A 20,977-nucleotide genomic window follows, 5' to 3' on the forward strand; every position below is an offset into this window, starting at 1 on the left:
AGAATAAGATAAACGTAAATTTGGATCGTTTTATAAATTTTTATTTTTTTTACAATTTTCAGATTTTTAATGACCAAAGTCATTAATTAATTTTTAAGCCACCAAGCTGAAATGCAATACCGAAGTCCGGGCTTCGTCGAAGATTAATTGACCAAAATTTCAACCAATTTGGTTGAAAAATGAGGGCGTGACAGTGCCGCCTCAACTTTCACGAAAAGCCGGATATGACGTCATCAAAGACATTTATCAAAAAAATGAAAAAAACGTTCGGGGATTTCATACCCAGGAACTCTCATGTCAAATTTCATAAAGATCGGTCCAGTAGTTTAGTCTGAATCGCTCTACACACACACACACACACACACACACACACACACACACACACGCACAGACACACGCATATACACCACGACCCTCGTTTCGATTCCCCCTCGATGTTAAAATATTTAGTCAAAACTTGACTAAATATAAAAAATCAGTGAAGTCAAGGTCAAATTAAGGTCAAGATTAAATTTTTAAAAATAAATATGGTTAGTCAAGTCAAGGTCAAATCAAGGTCAACAAGGGTGGATCTGGGGGGGGGGGGGGTTTACACTGGTTACGTAACCCCCTCCCCCCCCCACCCCCCCAAAAAAGAGGTAATTTATTGGCTCAGGATGCACCAGATAGCTCTATTTTGCTTCTTTGGATAAAAAAAAATTCCGGGGGGGCATGCCCCCGGACCCCCCTAGAGGCTTAGGCGCCTTCGGCGCCGTCAACTTGTATCTTCAGTCATTTTGTAACCCCCCCCCCTCCAAAGTGAATTGATCCGCCCTTGGTCAAGATTAAAAATAAAAAAAAAGTCTAAGTCCTGTGACGCGTTATAGTGAGACGCTTCGGTACCGGGACGCTTTGGTACCGGGACGCTTCGGTACCGGGACGCTTTGGTACCGGGACGCTTCGGTACTGGGTCGCTTTGGTACCGGGACGCTTCGGGGTGTCCCGGTCAAACTAGTCTGGCAGGGGCCTAATTTTCCACTGCTCATGGTGGAAAGGCACCGAGACAAACGTAATTATAGGAACACTTTTCCGCTTGCTGTTTCACCTGAAAGAATTTTGAGAAGATACACGTAACGCTATACTTTCTAGAGTGATGTATTTTTGCTTGGACGTCAAGTTTTCCCGGGACTTTGGAAGAGATCGAGAATCCATAAAACGCGTCTTCAGTTTGGGCGCCTCTACTGCGGGACGTTTTGAGCAAAAGACACAGATGTAGGCTACACACGTCAGGGGCGGATCAGTTCATTTTATGGGGGGGGTTTCCAAAAGTATATTGTGAAGATATGGGTGTGGAGGCGCGAAGCGCCGAGCCGACGGCGCAAAGCGCCTAGCTTGCTAGGGGGGTCCTGGGGCATGCCCCCCCGGAAAATTTTGAAAAAAAAGGATGCAAAATGGTGCAATCTGGTGCATTCTGAGGATGATCATTACCAGTTTCAGGCAGCAGATTTTGTCACTGATTAATACCCCAAAAATTGAAACTCAACCCCCCAAAAAACTAAAAAATATTCTTATTTTTTGGCTGGGGGGGTGGGGGGGGTCCGGAAACCCCAGAAACCCCCCCCCCCCCTCGTCCGCCCCTGCACGTTACTTTATCAAATATTGAAAAGTTCCTTAAATCTGGCACGACACAGCAATTAAGCCATGTAGGGTTCTCTATACATAACAACTTGGAGAGTGAATTTTCACTTCATACAAATCTGTTCAAATCAGTTACGCCAAACACGCATAAAGCCACAGTGACGTTTTCAGGGTGTGACGACGGCTGGTATACTGCCACCTGCTCTGAAGAATGCGGCGGTGGGTGTACTGGCGGAAAATGCAACCCGACCAATGGACTGTGCTCCCCGTGTCTTCCCAACTGGGCTGGGGACAGGTGTTATGGTAAGTGATCACACACATTCACTCAGAAGAAACGTGATTTTTTGTTCAATTTAAGACATCTTATTCTGCAAGCGATAATACCGGTACCAACAATACGTTGTACAACATTAATGACCTTCTCTGCACAGACGAAATGATTTATAAAAAAGTATTTTCGTGTATGAAAACAAAACCGACCGTAACTGATCTTTATCGCTGGTTCGGAATGTAAGCATCATGATGGCTGCGAATAAGGAGGTGTTGGGTTATATCATTTACCTGTTATTTTAGCAGTACAGATTTTATTATTTACCAACGTCATGCAAAACATCTATATAACAACAATTCTCGATTCCCATTCTACCGGCTTACATTGAGTCGAAAAATGACAATTGAAAATTTAAGATGAAGATAAAAGAAACGGTATTAAGTTAGCAAAAGAAAAATGACGTGAAAAATACCAAGGCAAGCAAAAGGAACTAATTAAAATACCGCACGGGCTGTAATCATTAGATTACAAAACCTGTTAATAATTACAGCCACTCGGTCGGATGGTTTAGGGCAGCCAGGACTCAAACTCGCTAAAGATTTTTCAGTTAAGTTTGATATTAAGGCAGACGGATTGACTAAATGTTTTAATATCGCTTTACGTGTCTTGTTTTTCACTTCCTTTCTTTTTTCTACAATCTTTTTTGTTCTCTTCCTTAATTTAAAAAGAAATCTTTTCCCGTTGTGTTTGAACAGAGTGTGACGCTCAGCACTACGGCGACGATTGTTCCAAGGCGTGTGGTCACTGCCGGGAACAGAACCGCTGTGACCGACGTGACGGTTCGTGTCCTTACGACAACCCGCGATGTCAGCCCGGCTACACAAGTCGTTACTGTAACGAGTGTAAGTGAAGTGTCAGCTTGTCCACAATTGTCTGTAGCAGTGCGAAGTCCTTCCGCGATCGCTTGGAAGGGGCATGCCATATACTATTGCCTTTGGGGTTTTGACCTATAGATGTAATGGGTTTACAAAACGGTCATACATTTCAACAACCACTTGTGCTAAAAAATATAAAAAATAAAAAATAAAACAGTGTACGCGGGAGCTAGGTTCAGCGCATTAACGCAGAAGAAGTAATAGGTATATATTGTGATTGTGAGTACATTTAACTGTTTTGGTTTGCGTGTGGTATGATAATAGGTATATATTGTGATTGTGAGTACAGTTAACTGTTTTGGTTTGCGTGTGGTATGATAATAGGTATATATTGTGATTGTGAGTACAGTTAACTGTTGTGGTTTGCGTGTGGTATGATAATAGGTATATATTGTGATGGTGAGTACAGTTAACTGTTGTGGTTTGCGTGTGGTATGATAATAGGTATATATTGTGATTGTGAGTACATTTAACTGTTTTGGTTTGCGTGTGGTATGATAATAGGTATATATTGTGATTGTGAGTACAGTTAACTGTTTTGGTTTGCGTGTGGTATGATAATAGGTATATATTGTGATTGTGAGTACAGTTAACTGTTTTGGTTTGCGTGTGGTATGATAATAGGTATATATTGTGATTGTGAGTACAGTTAACTGTTTTGGTTTGCGTGTGGTATGATAATAGGTATATATTGTGATTGTGAGTACAGTTAACTGTTTTGGTTTGCGTGTGGTATGATAGTAGGTATATATTGTGATTGTGAGTACAGTTAACTGTTTTGGTTTGCGTGTGGTATGATAATAGGTATATATTGTGATTGTGAGTACAGTTAACTGTTGTGGTTTGCGTGTGGTATGATAATAGGTATATATTGTGATGGTGAGTACAGTTAACTGTTGTGGTTTGCGTGTGGTATGATAATAGGTATATATTGTGATGGTGAGTACAGTTAACTGTTGTGGTTTGCGTGTGGTATGATAATAGGTATATATTGTGATTGTGAGTACAGTTAACTGTTGTGGTTTGCGTGTGGTATGATAATAGGTATATATTGTGATTGTGAGTACAGTTAACTGTTGTGGTTTGCGTGTGGTATGATAATAGGTATATATTGTGATTGTGAGTACAGTTAACTGTTGTGGTTTGCGTGTGGTATGATAATAGGTATATATTGTGATTGTGAGTACAGTTAACTGTTGTGGTTTGCGTGTGGTATGATAATAGGTATATATTGTGATTGTGAGTACAGTTAACTGTTGTGGTTTGCGTGTGGTATGATAATAGGTATATATTGTGATTGTGAGTACAGTTAACTGTTGTGGTTTGCGTGTGGTATGATAATAGGTATATATTGTGATTGTGAGTACAGTTAACTGTTGTGGTTTGCGTGTGGTATGATAATAGGTATATATTGTGATTGTGAGTACATTTAACTGTTTTGGTTTGCGTGTGGTATGATAATAGGTATATATTGTGATGGTGAGTACAGTTAACTGTTGTGGTTTGCGTGTGGTATGATAATAGGTATATATTGTGATTGTGAGTACAGTTAACTGTTTTGGTTTGCGTGTGGTATGATAGTAGGTATATATTGTGATTGTGAGTACAGTTAACTGTTTTGGTTTGCGTGTGGTATGATAATAGGTATATATTGTGATTGTGAGTACAGTTAACTGTTTTGGTTTGCGTGTGGTATGATAATAGGTATATATTGTGATTGTGAGTACAGTTAACTGTTTTGGTTTGCGTGTGGTATGATAATAGGTATATATTGTGATTGTGAGTACAGTTAACTGTTGTGGTTTGCGTGTGGTATGATAATAGGTATATATTGTGATGGTGAGTACAGTTAACTGTTGTGGTTTGCGTGTGGTATGATAATAGGTATATATTGTGATGGTGAGTACAGTTAACTGTTGTGGTTTGCGTGTGGTATGATAATAGGTATATATTGTGATTGTGAGTACAGTTAACTGTTGTGGTTTGCGTGTGGTATGATAATAGGTATATATTGTGATTGTGAGTACAGTTAACTGTTGTGGTTTGCGTGTGGTATGATAATAGGTATATATTGTGATTGTGAGTACAGTTAACTGTTGTGGTTTGCGTGTGGTATGATAATAGGTATATATTGTGATTGTGAGTACAGTTAACTGTTGTGGTTTGCGTGTGGTATGATAATAGGTATATATTGTGATTGTGAGTACAGTTAACTGTTGTGGTTTGCGTGTGGTATGATAATAGGTATATATTGTGATTGTGAGTACAGTTAACTGTTGTGGTTTGCGTGTGGTATGATAATAGGTATATATTGTGATTGTGAGTACAGTTAACTGTTGTGGTTTGCGTGTGGTATGATAATAGGTATATATTGTGATGGTGAGTACAGTTAACTGTTGTGGTTTGCGTGTGGTATGATAATAGGTATATATTGTGATTGTGAGTACAGTTAACTGTTGTGGTTTGCGTGTGGTATGATAATAGGTATATATTGTGATGGTGAGTACAGTTAACTGTTGTGGTTTGCGTGTGGTATGATAATAGGTATATATTGTGATTGTGAGTACAGTTAACTGTTGTGGTTTGCGTGTGGTATGATAATAGGTATATATTGTGATTGTGAGTACAGTTAACTGTTGTGGTTTGCGTGTGGTATGATAATAGGTATATATTGTGATTGTGAGTACAGTTAACTGTTGTGGTTTGCGTGTGGTATGATAATAGGTATATATTGTGATTGTGAGTACAGTTAACTGTTGTGGTTTGCGTGTGGTATGATAATAGGTATATATTGTGATTGTGAGTACAGTTAACTGTTGTGGTTTGCGTGTGGTATGATAATAGGTATATATTGTGATTGTGAGTACAGTTAACTGTTGTGGTTTGCGTGTGGTATGATAATAGGTATATATTGTGATTGTGAGTACAGTTAACTGTTGTGGTTTGCGTGTGGTATGATAATAGGTATATATTGTGATTGTGAGTACAGTTAACTGTTGTGGTTTGCGTGTGGTATGATAATAGGTATATATTGTGATGGTGAGTACAGTTAACTGTTGTGGTTTGCGTGTGGTATGATAATAGGTATATATTGTGATGGTGAGTACAGTTAACTGTTGTGGTTTGCGTGTGGTATGATAATAGGTATATATTGTGATTGTGAGTACAGTTAACTGTTGTGGTTTGCGTGTGGTATGATAATAGGTATATATTGTGATTGTGAGTACAGTTAACTGTTGTGGTTTGCGTGTGGTATGATAATAGGTATATATTGTGATTGTGAGTACAGTTAACTGTTGTGGTTTGCGTGTGGTATGATAATAGGTATATATTGTGATTGTGAGTACAGTTAACTGTTGTGGTTTGCGTGTGGTATGATAATAGGTATATATTGTGATTGTGAGTACAGTTAACTGTTGTGGTTTGCGTGTGGTATGATAATAGGTATATATTGTGATTGTGAGTACAGTTAACTGTTGTGGTTTGCGTGTGGTATGATAATAGGTATATATTGTGATGGTGAGTACAGTTAACTGTTGTGGTTTGCGTGTGGTATGATAATAGGTATATATTGTGATTGTGAGTACAGTTAACTGTTGTGGTTTGCGTGTGGTATGATAATAGGTATATATTGTGATTGTGAGTACAGTTAACTGTTGTGGTTTGCGTGTGGTATGATAATAGGTATATATTGTGATTGTGAGTACAGTTAACTGTTGTGGTTTGCGTGTGGTATGATAATAGGTATATATTGTGATTGTGAGTACAGTTAACTGTTGTGGTTTGCGTGTGGTATGATAATAGGTATATATTGTGATTGTGAGTACAGTTAACTGTTGTGGTTTGCGTGTGGTATGATAATAGGTATATATTGTGATTGTGAGTACAGTTAACTGTTGTGGTTTGCGTGTGGTATGATAATAGGTATATATTGTGATGGTGAGTACAGTTAACTGTTGTGGTTTGCGTGTGGTATGATAATAGGTATATATTGTGATTGTGAGTACAGTTAACTGTTGTGGTTTGCGTGTGGTATGATAATAGGTATATATTGTGATTGTGAGTACAGTTAACTGTTGTGGTTTGCGTGTGGTATGATAATATGTATATATTGTGATTGTGAGTACAGTTAACTGTTGTGGTTTGCGTGTGGTATGATAATAGGTATATATTGTGATTGTGAGTACAGTTAACTGTTGTGGTTTGCGTGTGGTATGATAATAGGTATATATTGTGATTGTGAGTACAGTTAACTGTTGTGGTTTGCGTGTGGTATGATAATAGGTATATATTGTGATTGTGAGTACAGTTAACTGTTGTGGTTTGCGTGTGGTATGATAATAGGTATATATTGTGATTGTGAGTACAGTTAACTGTTGTGGTTTGCGTGTGGTATGATAATAGGTATATATTGTGATTGTGAGTACAGTTAACTGTTGTGGTTTGCGTGTGGTATGATAATAGGTATATATTGTGATTGTGAGTACAGTTAACTGTTGTGGTTTGCGTGTGGTATGATAATAGGTATATATTGTGATTGTGAGTACAGTTAACTGTTGTGGTTTGCGTGTGGTATGATAATAGGTATATATTGTGATTGTGAGTACAGTTAACTGTTGTGGTTTGCGTGTGGTATGATAATAGGTATATATTGTGATTGTGAGTACAGTTAACTGTTGTGGTTTGCGTGTGGTATGATAATAGGTATATATTGTGATTGTGAGTACAGTTAACTGTTGTGGTTTGCGTGTGGTATGATAATAGGTATATATTGTGATTGTGAGTACAGTTAACTGTTGTGGTTTGCGTGTGGTATGATAATAGGTATATATTGTGATTGTGAGTACAGTTAACTGTTGTGGTTTGCGTGTGGTATGATAATAGGTATATATTGTGATTGTGAGTACAGTTAACTGTTGTGGTTTGCGTGTGGTATGATAATAGGTATATATTGTGATTGTGAGTACAGTTAACTGTTGTGGTTTGCGTGTGGTATGATAATAGGTATATATTGTGATGGTGAGTACAGTTAACTGTTGTGGTTTGCGTGTGGTATGATAATAGGTATATATTGTGATTGTGAGTACAGTTAACTGTTTTGGTTTGCGTGTGGTATGATAGTAGGTATATATTGTGATTGTGAGTACAGTTAACTGTTGTGGTTTGCGTGTGGTATGATAATAGGTATATATTGTGATGGTGAGTACAGTTAACTGTTGTGGTTTGCGTGTGGTATGATAATAGGTATATATTGTGATTGTGAGTACAGTTAACTGTTGTGGTTTGCGTGTGGTATGATAATAGGTATATATTGTGATTGTGAGTACAGTTAACTGTTGTGGTTTGCGTGTGGTATGATAATAGGTATATATTGTGATGGTGAGTACAGTTAACTGTTGTGGTTTGCGTGTGGTATGATAGTTAATCAGACAGGGGCTGTGTGTTGTCTTACAGATGGAATACGCCTCAGAGTACTATCGACTCCTTGCAAGAAAATCCCTAAAGCGTGGCTATTTTATAACTGTATAGATGCCCGAAGCGTGGTTGACAGCCCGGGGTGGGGGGAGGGGAGGGTCTGTGCAGATATAGGGGAGCTGTCCTGTCCATTTAACTTGCCTAACTGATTTGTTTGGCTATTTGAAATGTATCGTAACTTGCCAGTTGTGATGAGTTGCAATGTAACTTTGCAGAGTTATGCTTAAGTGTGAAAACATTTATATGTTCTAATACGGGTCAAGTCGACCAAGAGCAAACTACTTTTGGTTGAAATTGATGTGGTTATATCCTTGCTTGAGAGTATATGCTCCTAGCATTAGTTTGATCAGACTATCAGACTCAGACAAGGGGACAAAACTCAGCACTAAAGTGTTATTTAAATGACGACTATATTTTAGATACTTTCTGTAAACGGACGGGATATCTTTGCATTTGAAGTTGTTATAATTTCCTCTGATGACAGCAGATCGATTGCTCACAAGGCTACTCCGAGCCTTGCTAAAAAGTGCATAGCCTCGCATAACCTTTATTGCTATTATGATAGACACGTAGGAGCTGGGTTTGTGATTGAATATTCTCACACATCATATTTTGGCTATCAGTCCCTATATTGCTATGGAAATCGTACAACATCCAATATATTTACAACAACAAAAGTACACGTGGTTGCGGTTAACCTCAACCAGAAGGTCTCTCCTTCGCTTTCATACAACCGAAGACATGAAAGTCTACTTACCAATGCTTTCCAATTCAAAAGAGGTTTATGAATTATCTTAATCAACTTACTTTTCAAATTGACAACAACATTTCCGAACTAAGAAAGTGTCTAGCGCAAGGGACGTCACCGCTTTGTCAAGTCCGTGAGAAGCGCGCGTGCGTATTTGCCTCACTTCAACAAGGACTCTGTCAGTCAAAATACAGTGTTAGGAAACGCTACCGTTGCTGAGCTTTGGTTCAGTTTTGTGTGTTGCATGTAGTTGACTTATTTGTACTTTGTGGGAAAGTACCGGTATTATATTTTGTAAACACAATATTTATGCTTGGACGAGAATGCAGGTGAACTTTCTGGTCCTGTCAAAACAAGTTGTTTACCACGCTGTTTGTAGTGTGAGTTCGTGGCGTTCGTTCGGATTAAGTGCGTCGGCGCTTTTGATGTACGTCACAGAGAACGTCACTGTTCTAGTCCATAGACGGTTCGTATATAATGTAGTTGTATCATGTTCGGTCTGGAATATTCTCGAGATTGAGTATTTACTATATATGCCAGCGCGATTTGAATGTTAAAAAAAAGCTTCTACTTTGAGTTCTGCTACGATGTGCAGTTGTATGTATGGAATGCTAAATAAATCCTCGAACTCAATTTGACGAGTTGTTTTCTGCTGCTGCGAAGACGGGCGACGTAGAATAAAAGAACACAACTATACGACATTTGAGAATTTGTGGCAATCTCAAGTGTCGTGTAACAATTGGGGGCCAAGCCAAGGATCTACGTTTAACGCCAAGGGTTTTCCAGCAACAAGGACCAGTGTCAAGACAGTCACAGGAGGTAGCCATCAATCGGGTGTATCCTGAGGGATCAGTATTGAGACTACGGAACCGTGGATTCGGTGTGACTGGTGAAGAGTTTGGTAATCGCCGCAGCTCGGTACGGTGAGCGACGCCGGAGTGTATCGGGATTACAGAGGTTAGCTGCCGTTTGGACGAGACGGACTTCGTCGCGGAGCTAGTGCATTAATACTACGAAATACGACTGGGGTACGTCGTGTACGTATCGAGAGCAGAGTTCGCCGTCACGTTAGACGAGGAGGGTGGCAGCCTGCGTCTACGAAGGTGAACAGCGACGAGAGAAGCATCGGAGGTGCAGTAGAGACTGTGTTCTTTTAGAAGACTACATTCGTCTACGTTCGTGGCTGTGAAAGAATACAGACGAACGCACCGGAAAAGACCAGAATGGCTGAGTTCTGGGCAAAATAAGTTGAACTGGGACTGAAAGGCAAGCAGCTGACGGAGTTCGTCGAGTCCCAGACACGACTGCTAGCGCAGCGTGAAGAAAGACAAGCGCAGCGTGAGCGTGAAGAAAGAGAAAGACAAGCGCAGCGTGAGCGTGAAGAAAGAGAAAGAGAAGCACAGCGTGAAGAAAGGCAAATAGAGCTGAAACGCTTAGAGCTCCAAATAAAAATGGAGATGAAGCGCTTAGAGCTTCAGACAGAAATGGTGCGTGTTCAAAATGAGCACGAGGCACCACGCCTAAGAGATAACCAGCAGCAAATGTTACACAGGGCACCGAAACTTCCAGCATTCGCTGACGGGAAGGACCAGATCGACTGCTACCTTGCAAGATTCGAGAGGTTCGCTGAGAGTGCTAGATGGCAGTGCGACGACTGGGCGATTCAACTCAGCGCACATTTGACTGGGGCAGCACTTGAGGTCTACACTAGACTCTCAAATGATGACGCCAGAGACTATGATGTACTGAAGGAAGCTCTGTTGCGTTGCTACAACTTCACTGAAAGGGGCTACCGTCAACGCTTCCGCGAATGCCAGCCATTGTCTGGAGAGACACCGAGCCAGTTTGTGGAGCTCCTGTCGTCATACCTGCAGAAGTGGGTGGAGTTATCAGGTGAAGAGCAGTCATACGAGAGTCTGCGGGACTTGATCGTGAAGGAGCAGTTCCTTAATGCCTGCCCGAAGGACCTGGCGACCCGCTTGGAAGAGCAAAAACTGCGGGGTTTGAAGGACATTACTGATGCTGCTGAGCGTTATCTCATTGCTCATGGAAGGACCCTGGGGACGTCAAAGTCATCGAAACCTTTCCAGAAGAGCGGGAACCAGGGAAACCAACCTGCCAAGGGACAAACTGAGTCCGCACCATCATCCAATGAAGGGCAGAACATAACGTGTTTCCATTGCAATGCCAAGGGCCACCGAGTCGCCAACTGTCCCCAAAAGAAAAATAACGGACATGTCAATGACAAAGCGCAAGAACATCGACGGAGATATTACGACAACAAGAGGCAAACGAGTGGCTCGAACCAACAAGTATGTGCGAGCAGCGTCATACTTCCAAGGGCTGCCGAGCAAGTGGCTACACCATCGGACGTGGAAGAATGTATATCTGATGGCCAGCTTCTACTCGCCAATGGCAAGTCAATCTCTGTCGTCGCCAACGCAGCTGTGTCAGTGTCGAACATGCCCGTGTCGAAGGGATTTGTTGAGAAGCAGGAAGTGACTGTTCTCAGAGATTCGGGCTGCAATGGGGTCATCGTCAAAGAGGATCTGGTGCCAACAGAGAAGTTCACTGGTGACTTCAAGTGGACGCTCATGGCTGACAGCAAATGCGTGAAGGCCCCAGTGGCAAAGATCCAGATCGATACTCCATATTTCACCGGAGAAGTTGAGGCCGTCTGCCTGAAGAAGCCCTTGTACGATCTATTAATTGGGAACATTGGGGGTGCGAGACGTCCTGATGACCCTGATTTCGAATGGAGAATGGGCTCAGCTCAGCCTGCTGCTGAGGAGGAAGACCCACTGCCATTCGCGAGTGAAGATATCAGCGAACTGTTACGAGATGACAGAGCAACTGTGCATCGCCGCGACCAGCCGCAGGTTGTAAGCGCTGTGACGACCAGAGCCCAGGCGAAGAAGGACAAAACAACTACGCCACTCAGGGTCACCAACAGTTCTGCAACTGCAGTCGTGGACAGGGATCGGCTGATTCAGCTACAGGAAGCTGATTCGACCTTAACAAAGCACAGGAGTCGTCCTGTCAAGGAGATGACTAAGGGCGAAGGCACTGTGCAATTTGAAGTGAAGGCCAAGATTCTGTACAGAGTGTTCCAGCAGGCGAGAGTCAACGGTGGGAAGCCATTACGTCAAGTTCTGGTGCCTCAACCACTTAGGTGCCAGGTGATAGAGGTGGCCCACGACTCTATTATGGGAGGTCACCTGGGGGTCAAGAAGACATCGGACAGAATCCAGGCTGCGTTTTACTGGCCAGGACTGCATGCAGATGTGACTCGATTCTGCCGATCGTGCGATATTTGCCAGAAAACCATACCTCGAGGAAGGGTCCCGAAAGTGCCGTTGCAGAAGATGCCTTTGATCGACCGACCTTTCAAGAGGGTGGCCATTGACCTCATCGGCGAGATAAAACCGCCAAGTGAAGCGGGTCATCGTTGGGTACTGACCCTGGTAGACTATGCAACCAGGTACCCAGAAGCCGTGCCTCTGAAGAAAATTGACACCGAGACTGTTGCCGAGGCACTTGTGGACATTTTCAGCAGAATTGGGGTTCCTGAAGAGATCCTCACAGACCTGGGGACACAGTTTGTCTCTGAATGCATGGAAGAGGTCAACAGGCTGCTGAGCATTCGTCACTTGACTACGACACCTTATCACCCGATGTGCAATGGGCTGGTCGAAAAATTCAATGCGACGCTGAAGTCCACGCTGAAGAAACTATGCAGTGAGCAGCCAAGGCAGTGGCATCGCTACATCAATGCCTTGCTATTTGCATACAGGGAGGTGCCACAAGAGTCCACTGGATTCTCCCCGTTCGAGCTGATGTACGGGCGGACCGTGAGAGGCCCGATTCAAATACTAAAGGAATTGTGGACGAAAGATGTGGACACACCTGAAGTGAAGAACAGTTACCAGTACGTGTTTGAGTTGCGAGAGAAACTGGAGGAGACTCTCGAGATTGCTAGAGAAAACTTGAGAAAGTCTCAGGATAGCGGAAAGCACTACTACGACCGCAAAGCCGTAAACAGGAAGTTTACACCAGGTAACAAAGTGCTGATACTGCTCCCCACTGATCACAACAAACTACTGATGCAGTGGAAAGGCCCATACGAGGTTGAGGCCGTGGTAGGGATCAACGACTACAAGGTGAATGTCGGCAAGAAGTCCAAGATCTACCACGCTAACCTCCTGAAACTGTATGTGGAGAGACCTCCGGAAGCAGTACCGGTTGCAGCAAGTGTGGAAGAACCAGCCGAACTAGACGAGTTCGACGGCGATGAACTACTGGAGTTGGGAGACCTCCACAAGAAAGATGGAGTGGATGACGTCAAGTTAGGACCTGACCTGACGGAAGACCAGCAGAAGGAGCTGCATGATTTTATGGGCGACTTCACCCATAGGTTCTCTGATGTTCCAGGCTCTACGTCCTTGGTCGAACATGAAGTCCACCTCACATCTGACGTTCCTGTTCGCTCAAAACCATACCCTATCCCGTTTCAGGCTCCGGAATCCTTGAAGAAGGACATCGACAACATGTTGAAGATGGGGGTCATCCGTGAATCATCATCTCCTTACTCATCTCCCGTTGTTGTTGTCAAGAAGAAAGACGGCACAAACAGGGTATGCATTGACTTCAGGAAAGTCAATAAGATCACCGTGTTTGACCCTGAACCAATGCCGACGGCAACTGATCTATTCCGACAGTTAACCGGCAGTAAGATCTTCTCAAAGATCGATCTCAGCAAGGGATATTGGCAGATTCCTGTGCGCGAAGAGGACATACCAAAGACCGCCTTTGCAACTCCAGACGGAACGTATGAGTGCCTGCGGATGCCTTTTGGCATGGTGAACAGTGGTGCTACCCTGAAGAGGGGAATGCGAAAAATGCTCAAAGGAATGAAGAATGTTGTGTACTACTGGGATGATCTGCTAGTCCACACGGAGACCTTTGCGGAGCATCTGGAGACTTTGAGGGAACTGTTTTCCCGCCTGACAAAAGCCAATCTGACCGTGAGACCCAGCAATTGCATTTTGGGGACCGACAACGTTGACTTCATAGGTCATTCACTGAAGGAAGGTCAAAAGGGGCTTTTGTTGGAAAACGTCACCAAGATCCTCAATGCGCCACGTCCTGAAACCAAGAAGCAGGTGCGATCCTTCCTTGGATTGGCTGGGTACTACAGAGAGTTCATTCCAAACTTCGCCGCCATAACGGCGCCTTTGTCGGACATGACCCGAAAAGGATGCCCCAACCGAATACTCTGGGGACCAGCTCAGGAGAAGGCATACCAGACCGTGCGCGACCTGATGTCACGAGACCCGGTGCTACGCCTTCCTGATACTGCCAAAGAGTTCATCTTGCGTACAGACGCATCGGACGAAGGGATCGGCGCCATGCTGATGCAAGAGCATGGAGGTAAACCGTTTCCGGTCAGCTATGCCAGCAAGAAGCTGTCAGGAGCCGAGAAGAACTACTCGACCATGGAGAAAGAGTGTTTAGCCATCGTGTGGGGAATCAAGAAATTTGAACTCTACCTCCAAGGGGTGAAATTCGTGCTTCAGACTGATCACAAACCCCTCACCTACCTGAACTCTGCGAAGTTTGTGAATAATCGTATCATGAGGTGGGTGATGTACTTGCAGAACTTTGATATGCGAGTGGAATTGATCAAGGGTTCAGACAATGTTGGAGCAGATTTTCTCAGCCGAGTATGTGAGTAAAACTGTGTTCATTCTCCAACAGACTAATGTACATACCTGGATTTCAATCTGTTATATATACATAATATGTGTACAGGTAGCGTTTCAATGATTGAAAGAAATTAGGTAAATTTCTTCTGGTGTTGGGGGTAATGTTAGGAAACGCTACCGTTGCTGAGCTTTGGTTCAGTTTTGTGTGTTGCATGTAGTTGACTTATTTGTACTTTGTGGGAAAGTACCGATATTATATTTTGTAAACACAATATTTATGCTTGGACGAGAATGCAGGTGAACTTTCTGGTCCTGTCAAAACAAGTTGTTTACCACGCTGTTTGTAGTGTGAGTTCGTGGCGTTCGTTCGGATTAAGTGCGTCGGCGCTTTTGATGTACGTCACAGAGAACGTCACTGTTCTAGTCCATAGACGGTTCGTATATAATGTAGTTGTATCATGTTCGGTCTGGAATATTCTCGAGATTGAGTATTTACTATATATATGCCAGCGCGATTTGAATGTTAAAAAAAATCTTCTACTTTGAGTTCTGCTACGATGTGCAGTTGTATGTATGGAATGCTAAATAAATCCTCGAACTCAATTTGACCAGTTGTTTTCTGCTGCTGCGAAGACGGGCGACGTAGAATAAAAGAACACAACTATACGACATTTGAGAATTTGTGGCAATCTCAAGTGTCGTGTAACATACAGAAACACACCACAAAAAGATGAAGGTTTTCGCTCTTCCGCATTTATTTTCATGCAAAAAAACACATACTACACGTTGTGTTGAGCACGAATGCCCTGTGTTGTTCGGCCGCGAGGGGGCAGTAGTGTTTGTGCGCAAGAAAGTGTCTGTTCGCGTCAGAAACCAACGGCATCAAAGCAAACGCTAGCATTTTGGAAATGTATGACCTTATATTTCGTTATAACATCAGACCCTATCGCCACACTGTAAACACGATAACAGTAAATATCGACAGCAAACTTTTAATTTAATACCCGATTATAGAATCACGTGCATAATTTGTCTTTCAGTGTGCCCGCACAGAGAAAGTTCATATAAGGCTTCCTCGGCCGTTTGAGATGTATCCAATGGTCAAGCCAGATTGTATTGTGACTGCAGAAGTGCGGGTCTCTCAACCTCTGTTTCAACAATTATAGAATTAAGCTGCTATTCGATTTACATTCGGGCGTCCTAAGCCCCAGATGACCAATATTGTTTATCTGTGACTTTAAAATGACTAATAAAATATACATCTGTACCTACACAGCCTGCAGTCCGGGCAGATACGGGGCTGATTGCAGAAAGAGTTGTAGTAAAGGTTGCAGTGCTGCGTGTGACGGAACTACGGGACACTGTGGATGCAGTCCTGGCTGGAAGGAGAGCGATGCTTTCTGTAAAGAAAGTGAGTGTGTGTGTGTGTGTGTGTGTGTGTGTGTCAGTGCGTGCGTGCGTGTGTGTGTGTGTGTGTGTGTGTGTCAGTGCGTGCGTGTGTGTGTGTTTGTTTGTCTATGGACTCTATGACCTTCTGCCTCAAATGAACCAAAATGAGAAATAAGAATTGACATTTTGTCCGCGTGGAAAGCTTGGCTTACTGAAACTACTATAAAGCATACAAAGCAGGGAATGGGCATTGTTGATGCTTTGTTTCAGAATGTGAGCGGGGAACGTACGGGAAGAATTGTTCCAGAGAGTGTGGTGCGGGATGCCAGAACACCGACACCTGTAACAGGACAACTGGTCACTGCTCGTGTCGCGTCGGGTATCAGCCCCCTCTGTGTGACAAGGGTGTGTATTGGACTATTTTGGACAAAACCAACTTATTTCTTGTCTTTTTCACTCTCATAATGCACATGGCTCAAACACCAACACAAATACAAGCTGCATATAAAATGCTTAACCCGAAGCAGTTTTGTTTCACTGTGTTGTCGTCCAGGTGGCCCTGGTCAAAAAGGAGACCTTCAACGAAACATCTGATAACCATGGTGCTAAACTGCTTGTATCAGTGATTGCATTCAGCGCAGATTGCCGGTGTTTTACCGATTATTATGTGGGGTTATGATCGTCAAAAGGTGAAAGTGATTTTACCTGACAGTTTTTCTGTTCCAAAAATGAAGTTACTTCTATTTATCATACCGTATTTGGGTGGTTTGTCGTGATCATGTGACCCTGGTGCTTTTGTAGGATGTATATCCTTGTGTGTTTTTAAGATAAGTTGATAAACACTCTTTGAATCTTTACAAGTGTGTGTGTGTGTGTGTGTGTGTGTGTGTGTGTGTGTGTGTGTGTGTGTGTGTGTGTGTGTGTGTGTGTGTGCCCTATTTCAGCATGTGATGACAAGACGTACGGTCAAGGCTGTGTATCAACGTGCGGAGCGGGATGTAAGGATGGTCTTTGTGACCCCAAGAGTGGACACTGTGAATGTGGGCCCGGCTGGGATTCAAAGGATTCCCTCTGCAAAACACGTACGTTCGTGAGGATTTACTATTGGCTTCCTCGTATCATTCTCGATTGCTGTTTGATTTTTATTCATTCATCTGCAGTGCACGCAAGCTCGCACATATAACCAGACGGACACAGTGGCGTGGTGGTAAGACGTCGGCTTCCTTATCGGGAGGTCGTGGGTTCGAATCCCGGTCGCTGCCGCCTGGTGGGTTAAGAGTGGAGATTTTTCCGATCTCCCAGGTCAACTTATGTGCAGACCTGCCAGTGATTTAACCCCCTTCGTGTGTACACGCAAGCACACGACCAAGTGCGCACAAAAAAGATCCTGTAATCCATGTCAGAGTTCGGTGGGTGAAACAGGAAAATACACAGCATGCCTCCCCCCAAATCGGCGTAGGGCTGCCAAAATGGCGGGGTAAAAGCGGTCATACATGTAAAGGTCCACTCGTGCTAAAAACTCGAGTGAACGTGGAAGTCTAAGCCCATGAACGAAGAAGAAGAAGAAGAAGAAGAAGAAGAAGAAGAAGAAGAAGAAGAAGAAGAAGAAGCACATACTTATAACCTTTTGCAATCCGATACAGAACGCACGCGCACACAGTAGACTGCATTCCTTCAGTATGGCACATACTAAACATGAACCTGCTTCTTGACAATAATTTGAACCTTCGTCCAGACTTATTTTAAAACAAAACATCGTTCTGCACAGAAAATAACCATGCAGGTTGTATAGTTAAACATCGTTCTGCACAGAAAATAACCATACAGGTTTTATAGTTAAACATCGTTCTGCACAGAAAATAACCATACAGGTTTTATAGTTAAACATCGTTCTGCACAGAAAATAACCATACAGGTTTTATAGTTAAACATCGTTCTGCACAGAAAATAACCATACAGGTTTTATAGTGAAACATCGTTCTGCACAGAAAATAACCATACAGGTTTTATAGTTAAACATCGTTCTGCACAGAAAATAACCACGCAGGTTTTATAGTTAAACATCGTTCTGCACAGAATATAACCATACAGGTTTTATAGTTAAACATCGTTCTGCACAGAATATAACCATACAGGTTTTATAGTTAAACATCGTTCTGCACAGAAAATAACCATACAGGTTTTATAGTTAAACATCATTCTGCACAGAATATAACCATACAGGTTTTATAGTTAAACATCGTTCTGCACAGAATATAACCATACAGGTTTTATAGTTAAACATCGTTCTGCACAGAATATAACCATACAGGTTTTATAGTTAAACATCGTTCTGCACAGAATATAACCATACAGGTTTTATAGTTAAACATCGTTCTGCACAGAAAATAACCATGCAGGTTGTATAGTTAAACATCGTTCTGCACAGAAAATAACCATACAGGTTTTATAGTTAAACATCGTTCTGCACAGAAAATAACCATACAGGTTTTATAGTGAAACATCGTTCTGCACAGAAAATAACCATACAGGTTTTATAGTGAAACATCGTTCTGCACAGAAAATAACCATACAGGTTTTATAGTTAAACATCGTTCTGCACAGAAAATAACCACGCAGGTTTTATAGTTAAACATCGTTCTGCACAGAATATAACCATACAGGTTTTATAGTTAAACATCGTTCTGCACAGAATATAACCATACAGGTTTTATAGTTAAACATCGTTCTGCACAGAAAATAACCATACAGGTTTTATAGTTAAACATCATTCTGCACAGAATATAACCATACAGGTTTTATAGTTAAACATCGTTCTGCACAGAATATAACCATACAGGTTTTATAGTTAAACATCGTTCTGCACAGAATATAACCATACAGGTTTTATAGTTAAACATCGTTCTGCACAGAATATAACCATACAGGTTTTATAGTTAAACATCGTTCTGCACAGAAAATAACCATACAGGTTTTATAGTTAAACATCGTTCTGCACAGAAAATAACCATACAGGTTTTATAGTTAAACATCGTTCTGCACAGAAAATAACCATACAGGTTTTATAGTTAAACATCGTTCTGCACAGAAAATAACCATACAGGTTTTATAGTTAAACATCGTTCTGCACAGAAAATAACCATACAGGTTTTATAGTTAAACGTCGTTCTGCACAGAATATAACCATACAGGTTTTATAGTTAAACGTCGTTCTGCACAGAATATAACCATACAGGTTTTATAGTTAAACATCGTTCTGCACAGAATATAACCATACAGGTTTTATAGTTAAACATCGTTCTGCACAGAATATAACCATACAGGTTTTATAGTTAAACATCGTTCTGCACAGAAAATAACCATACAGGTTTTATAGTTAAACATCGTTCTGCACAGAATATAACCATACAGGTTTTATAGTTAAACATCGTTCTGCACAGAATATAACCATACAGGTTTTATAGTTAAACATCGTTCTGCACAGAAAATAACCATACAGGTTTTATAGTTAAACATCGTTCTGCACAGAAAATAACCATACAGGTTTTATAGTTTTTAGTGTTTGTGTGTGTCCAGGAAGATGCGCATGGCTACTCATTCCCTGTGTAAAAGCTTCGAAAGCTCCTTTTTGTCTCCCCCTTTTTGTCTCCCCCTTTTTGTCTCCCCCTTTTTGTCTCCCCTTTTTGTCTCCCCCTTTTTGTCTCCCCCTTTTTGTCTCCCCCTTTCCGTACGTACTACCCACCCCCACCCACCTTTTTTTGCATCTTGCATGAATAATCTCATCGTGTTAACGTCTTTCACGTTTCCCCTTGGATTCGTTAATTACATAAGAATTATGCTTCATTTCGGATCCTCAATGTATAATATTTAATATAAGTCATGACAATTAAATAAAGTTTTGTTTCAACCAAAAGTTTCAACAAATCGGTGGTGGTTCACACGGTAAGGAATGTATATTTTAAACTTGCATCTAATTATGACGTGTTCTCCTTACTTTTAGCGTGCAAGCCAGGTTTCCGTGGCAACTGCAGCACGGAGTGTGGCCATTGTTCGATGAGGGCCGTCTGTAACCATGTCACTGGACACTGCCCACAGGGTACCTGCGAGGATGGATTCGCCCCACCGCTATGCGCAGGTACAACAAGATAACAATGAACATGTGTGTACTGACTGGAAACATGTGTGTACTGACTGGAAACATGTGTGTACTGACTGGAAACATGTGTGTACTGACTGGAAACATGTGTGTACTGACTGGAAACATGTGTGTACTGACTGGAAACATGTGTGTACTGACTGGAAACATGTGTGTACTGACTGGAAACATGTGTGTACTGACTGGAAACATGTGTGTACTGACTGGAAACATGTGTGTACTGACTGAAAACATGTGTGTACTGACTGGAAACATGTGTGTACTGACTGGAAACATGTGTGTACTGACTGGAAACATGTGTGTACTGACTGGAAACATGGACACTCGTTGTCTTTCATTGTCTTGTTCTAGTTCTTATCAACTTAAATACCTTGTGCTGATGCAGGTGAAACAGTTGAACACACTACACAACAAATTGCAGCTGACCCAGACCGAAACTAAGCCAGGCTTGCATATGGACAGACAACATGGACGCGGTTATCATCACAAAGTATTTTTGGGCTTGGCCTAGCCATGGTACACCAAGCCAAACCAAGTTCAGCATCATCAGGTCAAAGCTGAATGTCGCAGTCATTCCAAAACCAAGAAAGTAGGATCAATAAAGCTATAGCCTCGCCTAACCAAAACTTTGGTAAAGCAACTCATGCGTTGCCACACCAGACTAAACCTGTGCCTGGTATT

At 42.1% G+C, this 20,977-nt stretch overlaps 1 protein-coding gene across 1 annotated transcript in view; it reads left to right on the top strand.

The window, feature by feature from the left end:
• LOC138965496 (uncharacterized) overlaps positions 1–20,977 on the top strand; it is a 76,891-nt gene that overhangs the window by 26,312 nt on the left and 29,602 nt on the right. The window contains exons 8-13 of the mRNA XM_070337670.1: positions 1,789–1,920; positions 2,644–2,790; positions 16,028–16,162; positions 16,411–16,545; positions 17,085–17,222; positions 20,141–20,275. Of these exons, the coding sequence (XP_070193771.1) occupies positions 1,789–1,920; positions 2,644–2,790; positions 16,028–16,162; positions 16,411–16,545; positions 17,085–17,222; positions 20,141–20,275 (822 nt within the window). The remainder of the gene's footprint in view (positions 1–1,788; positions 1,921–2,643; positions 2,791–16,027; positions 16,163–16,410; positions 16,546–17,084; positions 17,223–20,140; positions 20,276–20,977) is intronic.

Source organism: Littorina saxatilis, linkage group LG4 (assembly GCF_037325665.1).
Source record: "Littorina saxatilis isolate snail1 linkage group LG4, US_GU_Lsax_2.0, whole genome shotgun sequence".
NCBI classification, from domain to species: Eukaryota; Metazoa; Mollusca; class Gastropoda; order Littorinimorpha; family Littorinidae; genus Littorina; species Littorina saxatilis.